The 21,160-nt window shown below is 47.8% G+C and overlaps 1 protein-coding gene across 2 annotated transcripts in view; it reads right to left on the bottom strand.

Moving 5' to 3' along the window:
• The window catches only part of LOC126537784 (uncharacterized), a 29,200-nt gene extending 11,211 nt beyond the window's left edge, over nucleotides 1–17,989 (bottom strand). Inside the window, exons 1-8 of one of the 2 annotated variants that reach the window (XM_055074566.2) lie at nucleotides 17,805–17,989; nucleotides 17,575–17,630; nucleotides 17,415–17,499; nucleotides 14,977–15,084; nucleotides 8,624–8,673; nucleotides 6,773–6,890; nucleotides 2,962–3,033; nucleotides 242–314 (exon numbers count right to left, since the gene is read on the bottom strand). In XM_055074566.2, coding sequence (XP_054930541.2) covers nucleotides 242–314; nucleotides 2,962–3,033; nucleotides 6,773–6,890; nucleotides 8,624–8,673; nucleotides 14,977–15,084; nucleotides 17,415–17,499; nucleotides 17,575–17,630; nucleotides 17,805–17,861 — 619 coding nt within the window. In that variant the 5' untranslated portion in view covers nucleotides 17,862–17,989. The remainder of the gene's footprint in view (nucleotides 1–241; nucleotides 315–2,961; nucleotides 3,034–6,772; nucleotides 6,891–8,623; nucleotides 8,674–14,976; nucleotides 15,085–17,414; nucleotides 17,500–17,574; nucleotides 17,631–17,804) is intronic. The other variant, XM_055074567.2, reaches the window with a different exon arrangement.
• Nucleotides 17,990–21,160: the final 3,171 nt, after the last annotated feature.

The following is a 21,160-nucleotide window of genomic DNA, read 5'->3' as shown; positions in this document are numbered from 1 at the left end:
GTTATTTTCTGGATAAGCAAGGCTCCACTCACAGTAAGTATTCGCAACCCTTGAAGTTCAGACTTCTCACCTAAGCCACCTTAATATGTTTGTGCATGCTGTCCCTTTAAGGCTGCGCAGCAAAAAAAAAAAAAGAAACCCAGCTTCAGGGCCTAATTAAAGCAGCTCATGTGCTGACAAAACATAGCGTTCCATTAACACAGACAACACTAACACAACTGAACATGAAAAGGACTGTTACCTCCAGTTCGGGCCTTAGAGAATGCAGCTGCCAGGTCATTCTGCTTGGGCTTTGTTTTGGCTGAGGCCTTCTTCTAGTGAAATGGAGACAAAAGAACATTAGGGAAATGATGGCCTAGTAAATCAGCAAAAACTCCCGATAAGACATGCAGCAGTCATGAGCTACAAGTGGTAGAGAAAGAAATGGATGTGATTGCCAGCCGCGGATCATGTGGTGCCCAGGTCACGAGGGCCTGGAAGGTAACGAGGGAGCGAACTCTATCGCTCAAGTTCTCACTAACCGGTCAATGGGGCAGGCTCTCATAGCGCCTCCGGAGGTCCAACTGCAAATCACATCTTCAAATTCACCACCCCCAAATCCATTTCTTTTCTAGTGGCACCCATTTCATTGCTTTAATTGACTACTGGTTATTTATTCTGCACTGCTGTAATGTAGTAATCATCATATCACTGTCTTGATATTGCATGGTCACTATATCACCAAGGACAATGTAATGCTATCATGGACCAGGAAGCTCATGAAGATGATGACGTACAGTCAACGACTATTTTTTGGACATGCAATTTTACGGACATGCCTGATAATGCGGACACTTTCGCGGCACTGCCATGTACCCCATAACCCTAATTTGTGAGTACATTTAAAATTCGAATGGTGAAGTCCTTTGCCATCCGGTTTTGCAGACTATCTGTCATGACCACAGGCCCAAAACAGCATTATATGGGCACTGCATGGCACACTTTCAATTGGGATTGAGGCCGATCAGGATCAAATTTTTTTATCGCGATTGGTTACATTGTGCAAGCTGCGGGAGGCAGCCAATCGCAGTCAAAAATTTTTATTTTGATCGGGATCGATCACGATCGAAAGCGTGCCATGCAACAGTATCGGTATTATTCAAAGCCACCACCGCCTCCATTTAGATTATCTCACAGCCTTGAATCAGCACCCTGACACACCGATCTGCTGGCAGCCGTAGAAGTATGCTCTGTTTCAGTAGTTATGCGCAGCACAGTGGAAGCTACAGATTTGTTTGATCCATCAGGCGGACAACATCTTAAAGCTGCTGTTTCATGCACAGTCGTCTGCTCCACTCAGACTGCAACTGTGCAGCCAGATCAGCAGTTGTAGCAGCAGCAGTAGAAAATTCGTTTCATATGCGCTGACATCAAAAATGCATGTCTTCGAGATATTTCAAGATATGGAGGAGAAGGAGGGTTGCAGAGAGAGCGGAAGTGGAGGGTTCAGAAAGAGCACTCAGCCAGCATGTCACAGGGGACGGTGGTTCCACCTCTTGATGCCTCTTGTAACATCCACTTGTAAAGGTGCACTCGGTGCACGTGTAAGTGCAGCCATTTTCCTAATAAGAATTCACGTAGGTTTACTGCACCCCTTCTGCCCTGTTACAAGCATGTTCAACGCCGACTTCTTTGTTCCTTTCGCATAAAAGAGCAGCTTGGAGGGATGCCACATAAGCAAGTCTGCAGATGCCATTTTTGCAAAGGAAGAAAGCACTAACAAGGAGGGAGTCCTGCACGGTGTTGTGGCCGTTCCAACTACATGTATGAATTTAGCCATTGTCAAAGCAATTGATTGTTTTTACTCTTTGAATGCAAATTAATGTCTGTACAGCAGTGTTGCATTATTTTTTTGTTCATTGCACATTTTCATTTGGACAAGTGAACAACTTGTCCAAATTGAAGAAAAAAGCTAAATCGCGCAATAAGCCGCTCTGCGACCTGCAGAGAAGCTTTTAAGTAAACACTTGCCAACACGGCCACTTGTCACGACAAATCATCTAATGAGTTCCAAGCTGTGGCACTACATCTCGCTACACTAGAATCTGCGCTCACGGGTCGCGTAGCATTGGCTCTGCTGCACGGAACTACTGAAACAGAGTATGATTTGGTGCTGTCGTTAGGCCTAGCTGCTCTGAGGTTCGCTATCAAGCGTCCTGCTGCTCAGAGTTGAGTTTTCAATTTAAAGGATTCGCAGCTGTTGCTTGCAGTGCTGAATCCGCATTCGTTATTCTCGCCAATGACGTCGACGTGCAGAAAGCACAGCAAGGATATAAAACATTGCATAAAACGTTTCCTAAAGTCAGCTTTGCCACAGTACAGCAGTGTTACTTGGTCAAGCATATGCAATTCATTGCAGTGAAGCATGCCAAGGGTGGGAAGGGCCCACAGTCACGGCACATAGTATGCGTTTCCTTAATCGCACATGCATGCACCCACCATCTCCGGTCGTAGTACAAGCACCGAGACTCCTAATAAATGTACTGGCTTATTCTGTACTGATTGTACTAATCATGTACTGATTATTAGAGCTATTTCGGACATAGCCATGGCGATTTGAGCCCTTGAGGGCAGGTAAAGACATGCATTCATATCTTTGGGCTGCCTTATTTCTCTTACGTTTTCTAGTCCCTAGGGAGTCCAAAAAATCGTACATTGACTGTACTTGAATATGAGGACAACCCTTTCCTCTAACAAGCAGTAAAGACACAATGTGTCGAAGTTCATAAATGCCTGGTAGCAACGAAAGGCCACCTATGTGGCTTCAAATTGGCAATTCTCATGTGACATTATGTCTTTCTCAGCACATGCTCAATTGAACTGAATGAAATGTACAGGACAAGGCAACAGGAATTTGAGAATCCCCAAATTATGGACCAATTATTTTTTAGCAGCAGAAGTTAGGAAAGATATTTCACTTACAGATGTGGGCGTAGGCTTATCGTTCTCTGCCTTGACTGGCTCACTTTTTGGCAGTGCCGGTGTCTTGGATTCCTGCAACAAATGGACAGCAGTGGAAGAAGTATGCTTGACAAACACGCTGCACTACACTGCAATATGTGAATATAGAATAAGCATGGTATCAACCAACATACATTACAAGCATAATGAAAAACAGCACTGCAAGTACACAGCTCAAGTAGTTATATATTCGAAAGCCGATCACATCCATGTTTCATTCAAGGTTTATCAAAAAGCACGAAACAAACAAAACCACAAGGTAAGACAAGTGCTGACTTCAAAACTGTGCTCACTGCAGTAAAGAGGCACATTTAAATTGCTTCCAATAACATACACCGACAAAAGACCGTAAAAGTCAAAGAAATAGCAGTGGACAACACATCAGGATAAAAAACTACAGGGACCAAGGTTAGGTTCACTACAACAATGTGTGAGTCAGCAAGCGAAAGGTCTCAGAACTGTCTGGACCGATGACAGGAGCCAAAGAAGCTTTCTTTTTTTATTTATTCTCCTTCTTTTGACCTCGCAGCTCGCTGCACGAAGCATGAGACGCACGCGTCAGAGTGCGCCATATATGAAAGGTGGCCGAGTAAGATGACGATGGCTGCAAGAGGGCTCCAACAGTGCTGCCATTGGCCACACGTATGACTCGTGTCATAGCAGGCATGAGAACCTTTCTCAGTCGATGACGGAGGTTACAACTCATCGTGGACACCTGGGCTCCAGTATCTATTAACGCCGTCAAAGGGACACCGTCGACGTGAACATCAAGTAAATTCTGGTTCGTTGGGAGCGTCAATGGAGGATTTTGACACGGCGAAGATAATGCAGCACTACCCCCAGGAGCTGCATGGTCTAGTTTTCCGTCCGGGAGGGTCCATAATTCGTCGGCGACGAATGGCGGCATGGTTGGGGCGACGAGGACCGACACCGCTGAGGTGACGGCGAGCGAGCAGGACGGCTGTCATTGACAGATACGCCTGAGGTAGGAGGCATACAGCGAGGCGAGTAACGGCATGGGGTCGGCACATGGGCGAGGAAACGGGGAAAAGTAGCTCGAATATGGCGACGTCCAATAGGTGTGGCAGTGGCGAGCGATGTGGCCAATGCGGAGGCAACGGAAGCAAATGGGCTTGTCATCCGGAGTTCTCCACTCGGAAGGATTGCAGTATCTGGGAGGGGAATACAGATCACTGTGAGGCGTAGCTGTCGGCATCGGTCGAGTGTCAGGTCGGGACACGGAGCAGGCAGCAGGAAAACTGAGGTTAGCAAATTCTTGCCGCACAACTGCCTGAATTAGATATCGCTGGGGCTGGTTGGTCAATGGTGGGGTCAAGTGGGTGTGGATACAATGGCGCAGGACTTGTAGCCTCGAGTTTGCGGCAAACGATATGTGTGACGTGCTTATTTAATGGTGGTGAAGCAGTAAGGTCGACGCAAGACGACGTCGCAGCCGTATTAGGGAGCCGGAAGAACTGTGGAATGACGCGGTGGCTTTTGTCGAGCTCAAATTAAGCGGCGGCATTCCTTGACAATGACGTCGATGGTGAACACATTGTTTAGGACCAACAAGTTGAACGCGTCGTCCGTGATCCCTTTGAGTACGTGGCCGACTCTGTCAACCTGAGCCCTTTTCTCGCCGACTTTCCGGCAAAGAGCGAGGACGTCTTGTATGTACGAAACATACGATTCAGTAGAAGACTGAACTCGAGTAGCAAGCTCTTTTCTAGCAGCCAGCTGCCGACCGGTGGTATTTCCAAGGAGGTCGCTGAGCTTCTCCTTGAAAGCATCCCAGCTAGAGATCTTGTCCTCGTGTGTCTGGAACCATACACGAGGAATTCCGCCCAAGTAGAATAGGACATTCGCTAGCATAATGGTAGGGTCCCAGCGGTTGTTTCGGCTAACACGCTCATACAGGCTGAGCGAGTCCTCAACGTTGACATTATCTTTGCCGGAGAATATGCCAGGATCGCAGGGATTGGCAACTGTAACGTACGTTGTTGGCGAGGTGGCAGGAGTAGAAGCAGACGAGGTGTCGTCACTGGGAGCGATGACGGAAAGCAGGGCGGTGCGGCCGCTGCGGAGCTTCGTGGCGAGGACGGGGAACGGCACCTTCAACCAAAATGTTACGCGAACAAAGGATGAAGAAGTGGAGACTATTTACAAAGGATAACTGCAGCGCTGGCCGGTTCAGCCGACAGCTCGAGAGCCAGAGAGCGTTTGTCGTCTTCGTTGAGGCGCCCGCGTGCGTCGTCCACAAGAAACACGCAATGTGCACATATCAATATGAAGACCACTTGTCGCAGAACTATCAAGTCTGTTCTAAGAATGTTCTACTATATCAATTGAAATATCATAGACAAAACATTAGCCGTCACAAGGAAAGAATGCGAGAGTGCTCCCCTTACCACCGTCGGGTACCGAACAGTACCACCAGTATCAGCAATACAATTCAGACCAGTTATAACGCAACTGCTTATTAGTGGAGGACCGGATAGTACTGCGGTCTTTTCTCATTCCCATTTATTTTCCCATACAACTGAATGTATACACATGCATACCGCTTAAAGTGCAGCAGCGTGAGATAAAATACTGGTTATGATGCAAAAGTCAGGAAATCTCGCAGACAAGCGAGGCAGTGCTTCTCAACGAGATGTGCTGGCTGAAGGGAGGAGGGAGGAGGAGATGTGGAACAAGCGAACGTACAAGGGACGAATGGAAAAAAGAAATGCAAGAAGCGCTGGCAACGTGGTGGCTCAACTGGCCCGCGAGGGTTGCCTAGGTGACAGAAGCCTTTTACTCTGTATTTGTCTACAGGAATGAACTTATATCAAGGGCGAGCTTCCTGCAACTGCATGCTGCCCAACACCCCCACCAGCTAGGCCTAACCAGCACTGTTTCATTGGGAGTCAGCAACCAAAGTTACGGTTCGGTGCAAGTCAATGAAATGCTTCGCAGTGGCTGTACGGCGCTTGGAAAACAGAATAACCACCTTTCCAACAAAAGTGAAAGCCCACCCTAGTCGTATGCTTCAATACCCGGACACACGCGACTGGTCTACATGTTTTGCATGTGCAAAGCCCCTGAAAATTTTTGTTTCGGTTATAATGCCAGAGTCGCGAATTTCCGCACTATAACTATAGTGCGGGAATTCGCAACTTCGGCAACTTTACATTATAAGCAGTCTATGTGGTACCACTGGCGTCACCGTGCAGTTTTTATTTTTTTTCGCTGTCTTACACTGCACTATCATCAGGGTCGGCTAACGAAAACAGTTAGACAGTCACAAGAAATTGCGTTTAATTCCCAAAGTATGCTGAAAGCATTAAAATATAACAACAGTTACGATACCTTCAGAATGAAATCGCCTACAACAGCGTCCGATTACCGTAGGGCGTGATGAGCGATGCCCTTACCAAATTCCCCACCAAATGCGCCAGCTCCTGGGTGAACACAATGCAAACACTCATGGTGCTCTGCTTGGTGAACTTATCCTGCAACGCTTACCCAAGCCTGCTCACCTCGTCAAAGCCGCCTCGTACAACATGACGCAAGACCGCTTGGCTAAGCTAACCGACAAGATCCGCGAGGCCGCCACACTCCTTCGTATCTGACACACTCTCCTGCGTTCCCTTTCCTATAGCTCACGATAGTAAGTACCTGCCCACGAACAGTTGCACAGTAGATTATGTAATCATGCCGTTTCTGTGATATTGTTCAGTTCCAGTTGACTATTCTGGATGTCTGAAGGCTGTGACACAACCTCGCTCACCTGTGTGCGAGGCTTTGCAGGTGAAGCAGCTTTTCTCTCTGCTGCAGTTGAGACTCCGTTGAGACGCTTCCCAGTGCCTCGTGTCCTCTGCGCCGCTTCACAGTAAATGGGGCACACACTGCAAGTGCATAGTGAAAGGGTTACGTGAGAGCACGGAATATGGAGCGCAACTGCAAAAAGCCACTGGTGGCACAACTGCTAAACCTAGAATGCCAGACTAGCAGATGGCATAGCTGCTCATGCTGTTTACAGTGCTTGTGGGTGCCATTCAGCGCTTCACAATCTGCGATTTGAACTGCCCACCGTGAGCGGCAGCTTACCACGATCCTTGAAACAAAAAGAGTACAATCATTGCACTCTGCTGATACTATCATATAAGCAAGAAATTTGGAGGTTAACAAAGAAGCTTAAGAACCTAAGGACTATGCAACAAGTAACATAATGAGAAATGATAGGCACAGCGTTAAGAGACAGGAAGGCAATGGTGCGGATTACAGAGTAAACGGGGAACCGGAAATGGGGTAGCCGATATTTTAGTTGACATTAGGAGGAAGAAATGGAGTTGGGCAGGCCATGTAAAGCATACAGCACGTAACCAGTGGTCTGTTAGAAATGCTAAATGGGTGCCAAGGGAAGGGAAGCGCAGCTGAGTATGGCAGAGAATTAGCTGGTGTGATGAAATTGAGAAATTTACAGGTGTTAGATGGGGTCAGCCGGGACAAGGCAGGGGTACAAGGAGATCGCTGGGAGAGGCCTTCATCCTGCAGTGGACAAATAATGTGCTACTGCTGACGATGAATCATGACGCCACTAAATAATTCAGTACAAAGCAGCTCCACAGACACAACTAGCACCCCAATGCAGAGTTTTCATCTTGAACAAGACCTTTCTAAGTGCCGACTCAAATGGCGACACTTGCGGGTGTGGACACCTGTACTTGCATCAGGCAGCTTTAGAATAATGTTCTCAAACAAATGTAGACATGTTATGTACATAATGAAATTACGTTGTCCTCAGTGCGCATGCTGCTAGGTTTCTGTGGCCTACCGGGGCAGTACTTCACTTAGCCGTAAGCAGCAGCAACAGAGGCCTTGCAACAATGAGACACAATTTAATAATAACTAAACTTCAAAATAACATATGCATGGGAAAAAGATTTGAAGCAAAATTTCAGGCATCCGGCAGCTATCCTACACTTTATAGCAACACACAACTCGCGCACGTGTCCCTGTTGCACTGATCCACCACTGACTCCTGTGGCGTGCGCTGCTGTAAAGTCACACTTCAAGGCGGAAGTCACGCTGCCATAAAGCCACACCTAAAGAAAAAATTTGTGTTTATGGCGGGGGCTGACTTCGAAGCTAAAGATTCTAGGACAAAAAATTTGCCTTACATTCGAATAAATACGTTAAGTCCCGCCGACTTATGAAGTTTTGACCCCGCATGCTCCAAGATGCAACAAGACCACATGATGAAATTCCTCCTGTCACAGTTGTTGCGTCAGGGGTTGCATGTCAATCGTTGCAGCAAGCAATCAAAAGGACCTCGGCAAGCCCCACAAGCTGGTTATTACTTGTTCACAAGTTATGATTAGTTTCATGATACCTGCCAATGCGAATACAGCTTCAACACTTAATTTTAGCAAATTATATAACTCATAAACACCAAGGCCCATATTCCTTGCCCAAATGATTTTATATATCTGATGCTAAAACAATATATCACTTGTATTTTTGGTCAAAAAGTGCATGCGAATTGAAGCCAATAACAAAACTAAAAACAAATATTCTTTGAATGAACATGGGTACTAAAGTATCGCAGCCAGAGGCCAACGAAAAGCGGGAACTTTACCTCAGCTTGACGGTGGATGTCACCGCTTCCGTTAGTCTGTCTATGCAGTCCTGCAAGATAATAAAGACATCTGCATCCTTTGATGTTCAGTGCTGATACTGAGAAACTTTCATGTTAGATGCTGCAGGCTTGTAAACTAAAAAAATTCTGTTACAAGTGATAAGAAAGCCAGAAACACAATGGTGTGAACACTCAATATCAAGGTAAGACCTGCTATATATACAACCATACTTCAGATGCTTCGGAGACTAATTAAAAGTGTCCCCACATCTTTTCAATTTTTATTATTTTGAAGAACTACAAGTGAGCTAGTGACTCAAATAAGCACAGAAGAAAACTTGAACTTAAAGGTCAAACTTAATGCAATGCAATATTGACACGTGTACTTATCTTTATCGGGCAACCACGTTTTGCCGCTTAACAACTGTAATCGCACAGCGAGGGACGCGCCTGCATGTATCCGACGTTTCTGGAAAGTTATCGACGCTTCTATCCGCGTGTCTGTTGTCGCCGAACCTTGTGTTATCAGATTTCATCGCGTGACACGAATGGTGTAGAACTTTGTGGAAGACACGCGGGTCCCATCAGTTAATCTGGAACATTCGACGACTGATCTATAAAAGCCGACGCGCTTGACCCGCTAATCAGTTTTCGACGATCGCCGACCGTGTTCGCCGCTATCGTTGTGCTATAAGTGTAGCCTGCTTTTGTGGGCACAGGTTCGCCCAATAAAAGCTAGTTTTGTATTCCACCGTATTGCTTCTTTCTTCACCGTCACTACCACGTGACATCTGGTGGAGGTGCTTTTCGTCCATGTACAGGACGCCCCCGACAAGCCGTGATCCCAGCCCAGACCACAAACAGAACACCAACGTAGTCCCGGACCACCGAGCAAGCCGCCGTCTTCAACAGCTGCCCCCGGAGCACGGACTTCTACCTGAGAAGACCAAGAAGATTGTGGCCAAGGCAACCGCAATGGCAGCCCCAGCGTCCCCCATCGTGCTGCAGCAGCCCAGGGAACCACCAACGTTCCGCGGTTCCACATTTGAGGACCCGGAAACCTGGCTGGAAACGTATGAGAGGGTCGCTACGTTTAACAACTGGGCAAGCGACGACAAGCTACGACATGTCTATTTCGCATTGGAGGACGCCGCCAAGACGTGGTTCGAGAATCGAGAAGCCACCTTGACGACGTGGGACCTCTTCCGAAGCGGCTTCCTGCAAACATTTCAAAGCGTCGTGCGAAAAGAGCGAGCCCAAGCTCTACTGGAGACAAGAGCGCAGCTGCCGAATGAGACGATCGCGATTTTCACTGAGGAAATGAGCCGTCTGTTCCGCCACGCCGACCCAGAAATGTCCGAGGAGAAGAAAGTACGTCTACTGATGCGTGGTGTAAAGGAGGAACTTTTCGCCGGTATGGTAAGAAGCCCACCGAAGACCGTCGACGAGTTTCTTCGTGAGGCGACGAGCATCGAGAAGACACTGGAATTGCGGAACCGGCAATTTGACCGACGCACCAAGCCAACAAGCTACTCCGGAATTCAATCACTGGCCACGGACGATTTATGCGAGACCATCAGGGCCATCGTGCACGAAGAACTGCGCAAGGTCTTGCCATCGTCGCAGCCTCAAGTGGCCTCGATCGCCGACATCGTGAAAGAAGAGGTGCACCGATCGCTAGGAGTTCCTGAGGTGCAACCACAATTACCGCAGCCCCAGCCAGAAGCGATGACTTACGCCGCCGTCGCACGCCGTCAAGCTCCCCCTCCGCGACAACGCCAGGGCCCTGTAACGCCACAATTCCGTCGTCCACCGCCGCCGCCGCCAGCACGCCCACCCGTCGCCCAGCGCACCTACGCGAGGAAGACGGACATTTGGCGCGCCCCCGACCACCGCCCGCTCTGCTACCACTGCGGCGAAGCCGGCCACGTGTACCGCCGATGCCCATACCGCGACCTGGGATTGCGAGGCTTCGCCGTGAACGCACAGCGGCCGAGGGAAGGTGAACGCCCTCGTGACATCGCCGACTACCTCACCGCTACTCAGTGGAGCCCTCGACGACCGTCCCGTTCGCCGTCACCAGGCCGCTACCTGTCGCCGCAGCACCGACCATACACCGGCCCAGCCCGGGGCCGCTCTGCGAGCCCATATCCGGAAAACTAAAAGCAGCAACCGATGGAGGTGCGGTTGCTGTTCGTCGAACTGACGAAGATCCTCCGCCGCCGACGAAGAAACCATCTCGACGACCTAATGACGACACGCCGCCGTCCCGACGAAGTCAGGAAGCCAAGACTACACCGACGAAAGACGACTTGACGAAGCGACGTTCCAGCTTCAGTTCAACACGACGCAGCCGTGATCCGACGCCACGACCTAACTGCAACGCCAGACAAAGAACCACCGACCTTGACGTGCTTCTCGACGGCCACGCAGTCACTGCCTTAGTCGACACAGGGGCCGATTACTCCGTAATGAGTGGACACATCGCCGCCCAGTTGAAGAAGGTTAAGACTGTATGGGAGGGCCCCCAAATTCGGACCGCTGGAGGGCACCTCATTACGCCGACTGGAATCTGCACGGCAAGAATTACCATTCATGACCGGACTTACCCTGCCACCTTCGTTATCCTGCAACGGTGTTCACGAGACGTCATTCTCGGCATGGACTTCCTGAACCAACACGGCGCAATCATCGACCTGAAGTCGCAGTCAATAACGCTGTCGGAAGATCAAACGATACCATCGGAGAGCCCTTGTAGTCACCACGCCTTGAGTGTGCTCGAAGATCAAGTGAGCATCCCGCCTCGCTCCAGCATCGTTATTTCGGTCGGCACCGAAGCACCTGCTGACGTAGAAGGCGTCATCGAAGGCGACCAACGTCTACTACTCGACCGTGAAATTTGCGTCGCAAGAGGGATCGCTCGACTGCATGGAGGAAACACGAGAATGTTGCTGACAAACTTCAGCCAGGAGTTCAAGCACATCAACAAGGGCACGACGATCGCATTCATCGAGGAAATACAGGAAACCAGCGATGCCTTTGTCCTCTCGGATTCTGTTGCATCTACCCCGACGACCGCAGTTCCCGAGCCAGACTTCAACATAAATCCAAGTCTCCCCGTGATTAAGCAGCAACAGCTCAGAAGTCTACTTCGACGATACAAAGACTGCTTTTCGACGTCATCAAGGATTCGACAAACACCAGTCGCAAAGCATCGCATAATCACCGAAGAGAGCGCTCGACCACTACGCCAGAGCCCTTACCGAGTTTCGACGCGAGAACGCGAAGCTATAAGACAACAAGTCGACGAAATGCTGCGCGACGACATCATCCAGCCGTCGAAAAGCCCGTGGGCGTCTCCAGTTGTTTTAGTGAAGAAAAAGGACGGAACCCTACGTTTCTGCGTCGATTATCGTCGACTGAACAAAATCACGAAGAAAGACGTATACCCCCTCCCACGGATAGACGACGCATTAGATCGGCTCTGCAATGATAAATACTTCTCATCGATGGACCTCAAGTCTGGCTACTGGCAAATAGAAGTCGACGAAAGGGATCGCGAAAAGACCGCCTTCATCACGCCAGACGGCCTCTATGAATTCAAGGTTATGCCATTTGGACTGTGCTCGGCGCCTGCAACGTTCCAGCGCGTGATGGACACGGTTTTAGCAGGATTGAAGTGGCAGACCTGTCTTGTTTACTTCGATGACGTCGTCGTCTTCGCCGGAAATTTCGACGATCACCTTAAGCGGCTTGCGACAGTATTAGAGGCCATCAAGTCATCAGGGCTCACCCTGAAGCCGGAAAAGTGTCGCTTCGCTTACGATGAGCTTCTATTTCTAGGCCATGTCATCAGCAAATCTGGAGTGCGCCCCGACCCGCAGAAGACAGCTGCCATCGCAAAGTTCCCGCAGCCAATCGACAAGAAGGCAGTGCGCAGATTCCTTGGCATGTGTGCCTACTATAGGCGCTTTGTCAAGGACTTTTCGCGCATCGCGGAGCCGCTAACACATCTAACGAAATCTGATGTCGAGTTCAATTGGGAAACGCCGCAGGCCGACGCATTTCAAGAACTAAAACGACGCATGCAGTCACCGCCGGTACTTGCACACTTCGACGAAGACGCCGATACCGAAATCCACACTGACGCCAGTAGCCTAGGCCTCGGTGCCGTCCTAGTCCAGAGGAAAGAAGGACTTGAACGGGTGATATCGTATGCTAGCCGGTCGCTGTCAAAAGCGGAAAGCAATTATTCTACGACTGAAAAGGAATGCCTCGCCATGATTTGGGCTACAGCTAAATTCCGCCCTTACCTCTATGGCAGGCCATTCAAAGTCGTCAGCGACCACCACGCGTTGTGTTGGCTAGCTAACTTAAAGGACCCTTCAGGACGGCTGGCGCGGTGGAGCCTCAGACTACAAGAATATGACGTAACGGTAATATACAAGTCCGGAAGAAAACACTCCGACGCCGACTGCTTATCACGCGCCCCAATCGATCCCCCGCCGCAAGACGACGTGGACGACGACGCCTTCCTTGGGATAATAAGCGCGGAAGACTTCACTAAACAGCAACGAGCAGACCCGGAGCTAAAAGGCCTCGTCGAGTATTTGAAAGGGAACACCGACGTTGTCCCTAGGGCATTTAAGCGCGTGTTGTCTTCGTTCACGCTACGAAACAACCTGCTCGTGAAGAAGAACTTCTCACCAGTCCACGCCAGCTACCTTCTTGTGGTGCCGTCAGCGCTCCGTCCAGAAATACTGCACGCCCTACACGACGATCCAACCGCTGGGCACCTCGGATTCTCCCGGACGCTGTCGAGGATACAGGAAAAGTATTACTGGCCGCGTCTGACCGCCGACGTCGCCCGTTACGTCAAGACATGCAGAGACTGTCAACGACGCAAGACACCACCGACAAGGCCAGCAGGATTACTACAGCCGATCGAACCTCCTCGTCGACCATTCCAGCAGATTGGGATGGATTTGTTGGGGCCGTTTCCGATGTCAACATCCAGGAATAAGTGGATCATCGTGGCGACGGACTATCTCACCCACTTTGCTGAAACCAAAGCTCTACCAAAAGGCAGCGCAGCCGAAGTGGCGAAATTTTTCGTCGAGAACATCCTGCTGCGACATGGTGCCCCAGAAGTCCTCATCACCGACAGAGGAACGGCCTTTACAGCAGAGCTCACCGAAGCCATTCTGCAGTACAGCCAGACGAGCCACAGGAGGACAACTGCCTACCATCCGCAGACGAATGGTCTCACGGAGCGCCTGAACAAGACCCTCGCCGACATGCTAGCAATGTACGTCGACGTCGAGCACAAGACGTGGGACGCGGTCCTGCCGTATGTCACCTTCGCTTACAACACGGCGGTGCAAGAAACAACACAGATCACGCCGTTTAAGCTGGTTTACGGCAGGAACCCGACGACGACGCTCGACGCCATGCTGCCGCACGTCACTGACGAGGAGAATCTTGACGTCGCTACCTATCTCCAGCGCGCCGAAGAAACCCGACAGCTCGCCCGCCTACGGATCAAGACCCAGCAGCGTACCGACAGCCGACACTACAACCTCCGACGACGCTTCGTCGAGTACCAGCCCGGCGACCGTGTTTGGGTATGGACCCCGATACGCCGGCGAGGACTCAGTGAGAAGCTGCTGCGACGCTATTTCGGACCCTACAAGGTCATCCGACGTATTGGCGCACTAGACTATGAGGTCGTGCCAGACGGCATTTCGCACTCACAGCGGCGCCGCGCACGATCTGAAGTGGTCCACGTGGTGCGCCTTAAACCATTTTACGGACGCTGATGAACTTCCTTAGTTTGTTGTTTTCTTTGCTACGAGTGCTTTTCTTTGTTACTTTCGTTTGTTAGCAGCATCGGGGCGATGCTTTTTAAGAGGGGGGTAATGACACGTGTATTTATCTTTATCGGGCGAACACGTTTCGCCGCTTAACAACTGTAATCGCACAGCGACGGACGCGCCTGCATGTATCCGACGTTTCTGGAAAGTTATCGATGATTCTACCCGGCTGTCTGTTGTCGCCGAACCTTATGTTATCTGATTTCATCGCCTGACGCGAATGGCGTAGAACTTTGTGGAAGACACGCGGGTCCCATCAGTTAATCTGGAACATTCGACGACTGATCTATAAAAGCCGACGCGCTTGACCCGCTAATCAGTTTTCGACGATCGCCGACCGTGTTCGCCGCTATCGTTGTGCTATAAGTGTAGCCTGTTTTTGTGGGCACAGGTTCGCCCAATAAAAGCTAGTTTTGTATTCCACCGTATTGCTTCTTTCTTCACCGTCACTACCACGTGACAATATGTGCCTCGGCTCACCTCCAAGTTTGAAGGCTGGGCACTGAATGCGTGAACTCCGGTCACAGTTGTCAGGTCCTTTCTGGTTTCAGGCACCGACTGGCTGGCTGTCAGGATGATGCGGTAGAGCTATGGCCATGCAAATGTGAGTTAATTCCTTGTGCAATCCCAGCAACACCTCTCAATGGCTACAAGTGAGCGAGAATTCTTCCTCGTTCTGTGTACAATTAACTTACTTTGTAACATGTAGAATAACTGACAGGTGAGGTTTGAAGGCCAACTGCAACAAAATTTTAGGCTGCATATATGCATCCTTGTTTCAGACGGCACAGACATAGAGCAGCCTCCATCCCAACTTTTACGTTTCAAACACAAATGGATGCATCCTAAAAAGTTAGCAAAAATACATGCTTTTGAACTGAAAGTGAAAAAAAAAAAACGAGACCGCTGTCATTAGTGTTCACCGGGAGTGACGCATGGCCTAGACCACTGAAATCCAGCATGGCTCCATGGCAGGAACTCCAAGATTAGTAGCACCCATGGTGCCATTAAAATTTTCGGAAGTGACATGTTGAGCTCTTTACATCATATACGCTAACTAACACTTGCATGGGTCGTCTGGTTAGGTGCTATTTAGAGGCTGCTAAGAAGAAAATTAGAGAAAGTAAAATTTAATTGCAGTTGGCCTTTAACATCCCCGAATAACACAGGTGCTAGACACTTTAATGAGGGGGGCTTCGTGGTTAATTCTGACCGCATGGAGTTCTTTAACACACACCTAAACTTTGTAGGCAAGCATTCTTGCATTCCATACCCGTCGAAACGCAGCCAGTGTAGCCAGGTATCAAGCCCGCCAGGGCACATTCTGTGGCAGAACACCGCAGCCTCTGAGCTGCCATGGCAAATACTTATATAATGAGAAAATATTCCTACCCATTACAAAGCAACAACAGCACTGCAAATGGCTCCAGTGAAGCTCTGTCACTGCAATATTTCAAGCATACCTGTTAACCTGTGAATATTAATATTCATAAGCATCTTTGAGACCCGACACCACAAGGGAGGAGGGGGGGGGGGAATAGCAGGCATTTTATTTGTAAGACAATGTCTTCTTTGACGAGTTACCCCTCATTTTCTGTATCGGGTATGCGTTTTTAGCCTCTTTCATGGGTCAATCCCGAAGATAGTGCAGTCAAAAGATATGGGCTGTTCTCGAATGCACTGTTGTCTAAAAATGTAGAATGATTCCGAAGATAGCGCAGTAAAAAAAAAATTCAGCAGTCCAACATCCCATGAGGAATGACGCGATAGAGTGCTGTGTGCAGAGAGTCCGTCCCATTCTCAGGCCCAGCTCGCTCAGGAAGACATTGTCTAGAGGTTGAATTGCCTTCCAATTTCGTTTTAAGCTTGCCCTGAGTACACACCTTTTGTGGCATAAATAGTATATACACACTTTATGAACTATCACTTACACTTAGACGTAGCACACAAGCAGCATCAAACTTATAAAAAGCAAAAAATGACAGCAACACACACTGTCTTTCCAACACAGTGACTTTTTCTGCAACTTTGTAGTTGCCAATTTTCGCCTACTTCAGTAACTCATCTGAATAAACTAGCAGGAACCAGGATCCCCTCTGGTGGCCTTTCACCATGAGAAGATTCCCGAGGGTATGGTTGGAGACTGACGTGAGAAACTTTTTCACAAAGAGAATTTAATTTTCGTAGAACTTGACGAAACATTAGTAAAATTGTAGAATGAGCCCGAATTTGTAATCCTTACGTAAAATTCTGGTGAGTTGGCTTGTATGTTTCAACCCCCCCCCCCCCCTAAAATTTCCTACAAGCAAGACCACAGACCGACACCCTCTCTGACAGACCACACAGTGTGCTATCAACAGCACAAGTTACATGTGACTGATCAGTACATTAGCAAAGCAGGGCTGCTCTACCGTACATGAGAACAGGTACCAGGTGTACTGAAAGCGGGAGGAATTTCGCAATAAAACCAACACGCACTACCCCTCGATTTTACTGACTTTAAAAGGGCATTGAAGGTAATTTCATATTTGCCTTACTTGCTTCAAAATAGTTTTAATCTAGATTTTTGTATTCACGTAACGTGTTTCTTGAGAAACAAGAGTTGAAAAAATTTAATTTGTTTCAGATTTATCAGAATAGGGAAATCGGACTTGGCCTCGAGCTAGGGCTTTTTCTCAAGAAAGCACCGACCTTGTCTCTACAAAACAAAACGCTTGCATGAAGCATACCGAAGGATTGATCTGTTACGTGACGTGGCTCAACAAATGCGCACGCTAGATCCCATTTTGGTCTGCCTTTAAGTGCGACGTCTTCACTGCGATAGGGATAAAATGTGCGCGTGCAGGGCAGTTGGACACAGGCACAGGGCCCGGCCACACCCGTGTTAACTACACTTTAACAGAGAAAAACTTACGAACCTTGTCTTGCTTGCCAGTAATAATACAATGTCCGGTAACATTGTTTCCATCGGCTTCTTGCTCATTCGTAAACTCCTTCAGATACCTTCACAAAAACGAACGAATGGAGCGATCAGGTGACATGTTCAGGCGTGCAACTAACGTAGCGAGGCAGACTCACCTTTTGGCAGTGTTTGTATGAAGATCAAACTTCGACGCAAGCCATTTGTACGTCGCCTGCAATGAATGACATGGTAGTTACCGTATAACGGGCGTCTGACTTGACGTGCCACACTTTTCAAGGTGCTAAACTTGTCACCAACGAAACTAACCGAATGCGTCGAAGGCTACCGGTACGCGACGTAGATCTTTTAGACAGAAAATAAGAAAAAAAGTGTGCAAGTGACTTACAACGTGACGATCGTAGATGACTTCGCTTTCGAGTTGATCGCGCACGCTGGAATCCATCGCTGGTAATCTTTGCTAATCCTTTCCCACGTCTCTTTTGTAATTGCCAGCTTTCGGAAGACGCGTATCAAAGAATACGCACATCCGCATGTGTATTTGCAAACAAGCTTGAGAGCGCGCGAAAACGTATCAGCTATGACCGCTAGAGGCGCGCTACACAATTTGAACACAAGAAAGCACGTATGCAAAAATAATTTCATTCAACTTTTTCATCTGAAGCAGTTAAAATTTTCTAAATTTATTTTAGTAATTCTAAAAAAATTTCTCTGCATACCGGGTGGGTGGGTCGATTACGTACTGCCATTATACTTTCAACTCGTCATTTTATTTCACGTTAACTAACGGGTAAAAATGTACAAACCCTAGATAACATGCTCAAAATTAGCAGATCATTCTAAATAATTTATTATAACACTTTTTTCTGCGAAGCAGTTTCGGTTTCGGTGCCGAGGAAGTAGTCACACGGAGGAGTATTTCCATAGAAGTGAATCATGACGTCAAGGCATGCGTCAAGGCAAATTGGTTAGCTCAGTTTCTGAAGTCACTGTGGTTGTAGCATACAAGCGCAGCCAGGCGAAGCGCACATAGCACTTTCTTAAAGCAAAGCTATCTTTGCTGACCCTCCCAGATGTTCCCGATTCGCGGCTACTGGCTGGGTGGGCGCTGCTGCTGCTGTCTTCCGGAATATATTTTTTTGATATATATACAAAGGTTTCAAAATGGTGCCCACGAAGTGGATCAAATGAAACTTGTTTTCTGAAACCGTATTTCGAGCTCTGTTCTGCCTGACCAATAAAAAAAAATATCGTGATAAAACCTGAACATGTATAACGTCAACTCACAGGTGCACCGATCTGTTAATGTAATGGAGAATTATATTTGACGGATATGTTCATTTACTTTCTTTTCTTTGATTTAGCCACTCTGCGTGTCCCATTAAGTTTTTACCAATCCTCCAGACTGGGGCATGCCTACTAAGTTCGATTCCTACATAAAACATCATGCACAAAATATCCCGTTGGTGTCCCGGAAAGATCCGAACATCCTAGCTTTTGTAGTACGTACTGCAGGGAACGTCCACAGCACCATGCTCACGATGAAATTTAAACACATCTACTGCGGGACTTACCACGAACCTACCTTGACACATCTCGGAGTAACATCCTCAGCAGGATATTCCCAGGACACTACTTTCAGGTGTGTTGACTTGAGAGCTTCATGAATACCCAAACGAATTTGTGTATATAACCAAAAACGAAATACAAATGGCACACTGCAAGAAAATGCATATTTGTAGACTATTTCGTTTTAGACAAAACTACTACTACTACTACTACTACTACTACTACTACTACTACTACTACTACTACTACTACTGCTACTACTATTACATTATTATTATTGGTCGTGGTGTGCAAAGCGCGCCTTCCACGGACAGTTCTCTTGAAGTAACAAAAGCAGATCTCGAAGGCTATGCTCTTGTAAGTGCACAGGTCGTGCTGCACCTGTAGCAGTTCGTTTGATACTGGACTGCTTTTTAATAGTGGCAAGAAGCAAAGACACAAATTTTCTGAGATTTCAGACCACATGTATGAAAGAGCACAAATATCATTACGGAGCCCTACAATGTGGGTTTTCATATCCAAGCCGAGTCATGCATATATATTAACCCAATTTGTAAATTAATTAATTGCCCTCTAATTACAGTGTCAAGCAGCAGTGCCTGGGGATATGTCCTGACATCATCCTAAAATGGTCCTCCATTTATGTACCTGGTATATATTCTCAGTATTTACTTGGAACGGACAAATGGGCTTGATCAGGAGTCTTTTAGTATTCGTGCAGGACATATCCTTAGCAGAATGTCCCGATGCTGACATCCCGGAGACTTACTGAGGATCTCCTTGCGTTGTCTGGGATTTCATGAATTCTTTGATTTACTTTACTTTCTTTGCTTTATAAACATTTGTAATGTGCTCATGCTTGGCCAATGCTCCAGAAAGGGTAGGTGCCACTGTGACACAAGAGGCCCACAATCCCTAAATGTTGCTTGATGCAAGTCATACTTTTCTTCGCATATACTCGTCATCACCAAATTGTATGCACTGCTAGCTGTAAAGCATGCATTTAATTAACCACTTTACTTATCTTTCACTTCACATAGATTCCAACATCTGCATTGGACATGCATTCTTTTTTACGAGTAAGATCGCCATATTCACAGCCTTCCTGCTACAGGACATCAGCAAATATTGTCCTCAATTAAGGCGTCACAACAATGTCAATAACGCGAGAGCTGGTGGATGTTCTGTGTGTGCATGTATGTTGTGTAAGCTCCACGTTACTTTATAAATTTTAAATTATGCAGCCACAATCGAACAAAAGTTTTTAGCACAAGAGCTTAAATTTCCAACATGTGTGTTAGACACTGAAAAAGAAAGACAGAAAAGGAACTTTGTCTTCGTGAAGACAAGTTTTGTCTTACAAAGGTGAACCAATACACAAACTTTCGGGCTGACTGATTGATTTCCTGCATTGATAGGTTTACCATCCCAACATAAACCAAGGAGCTATCAAGGACCAGTATGTTGCAGACCAGTTTTGACAGTACAGAATTTTTAACTGTATGCCTACATCTAAATACAAAAACATTCTATTATGTTCCCTTTGGAATGTGGCTGCCACAGTCAGTAATCTACAACTATGCAAGCTCATCAGCAGAACAAATTATAACCACCAGTCATTCTGCACACACCAAAATACTATATGCTAAAATGTTTTCTCGTCTATGAATATAAAGCCATATCTGTAAAACTAAAGTCCGTTTGAGATCGGCGCTTTGCGATTTCCCGTCTTTGTTTTGCCCCTTGGTTTATGTGGCATTTCCTGCCCACCACAAAAACTAACTGGCCCAAAGTTCTGCTGCCAAGCATGCCTTGAACGAGTTTGTGAGCTAGATGCTAAAGGAACAAGTCAGGTCATCACTTTCCAGGCTACAAACGGCTCGCAATGGCTCACTTCACTAGGTCTCGACCTTTCACAGGCTGTGTTAACCACTGTACGTAGCATATTCATTACAGTGGAACCTTTTATTGCGAAAGCAATACTGCTCGCACTTTCGGCCCATCGGTGGTCGTGGCGCCTCCTTACACAGCTGCGCGTCACGTGACCGTGTGATGTCACACCAGACCGAGAGACGGGGCCCCAGCTCGCGGCATCGATGGTGGAGGCGAAGCCTTGCACGCTGCTGCTGCGGCGCTACCGAGAGAGGGCGCGTGCTGGTGTGACGTCATGCCAGA

This window comes from Dermacentor andersoni, chromosome 4 (genome assembly GCF_023375885.2).
Source record: "Dermacentor andersoni chromosome 4, qqDerAnde1_hic_scaffold, whole genome shotgun sequence".
Taxonomy (NCBI): domain Eukaryota; kingdom Metazoa; phylum Arthropoda; class Arachnida; order Ixodida; family Ixodidae; genus Dermacentor; species Dermacentor andersoni.
The sequence above is the reverse complement of the archived record's forward strand: the minus strand, read 5'-3'. Positions and strand labels throughout refer to the sequence as shown.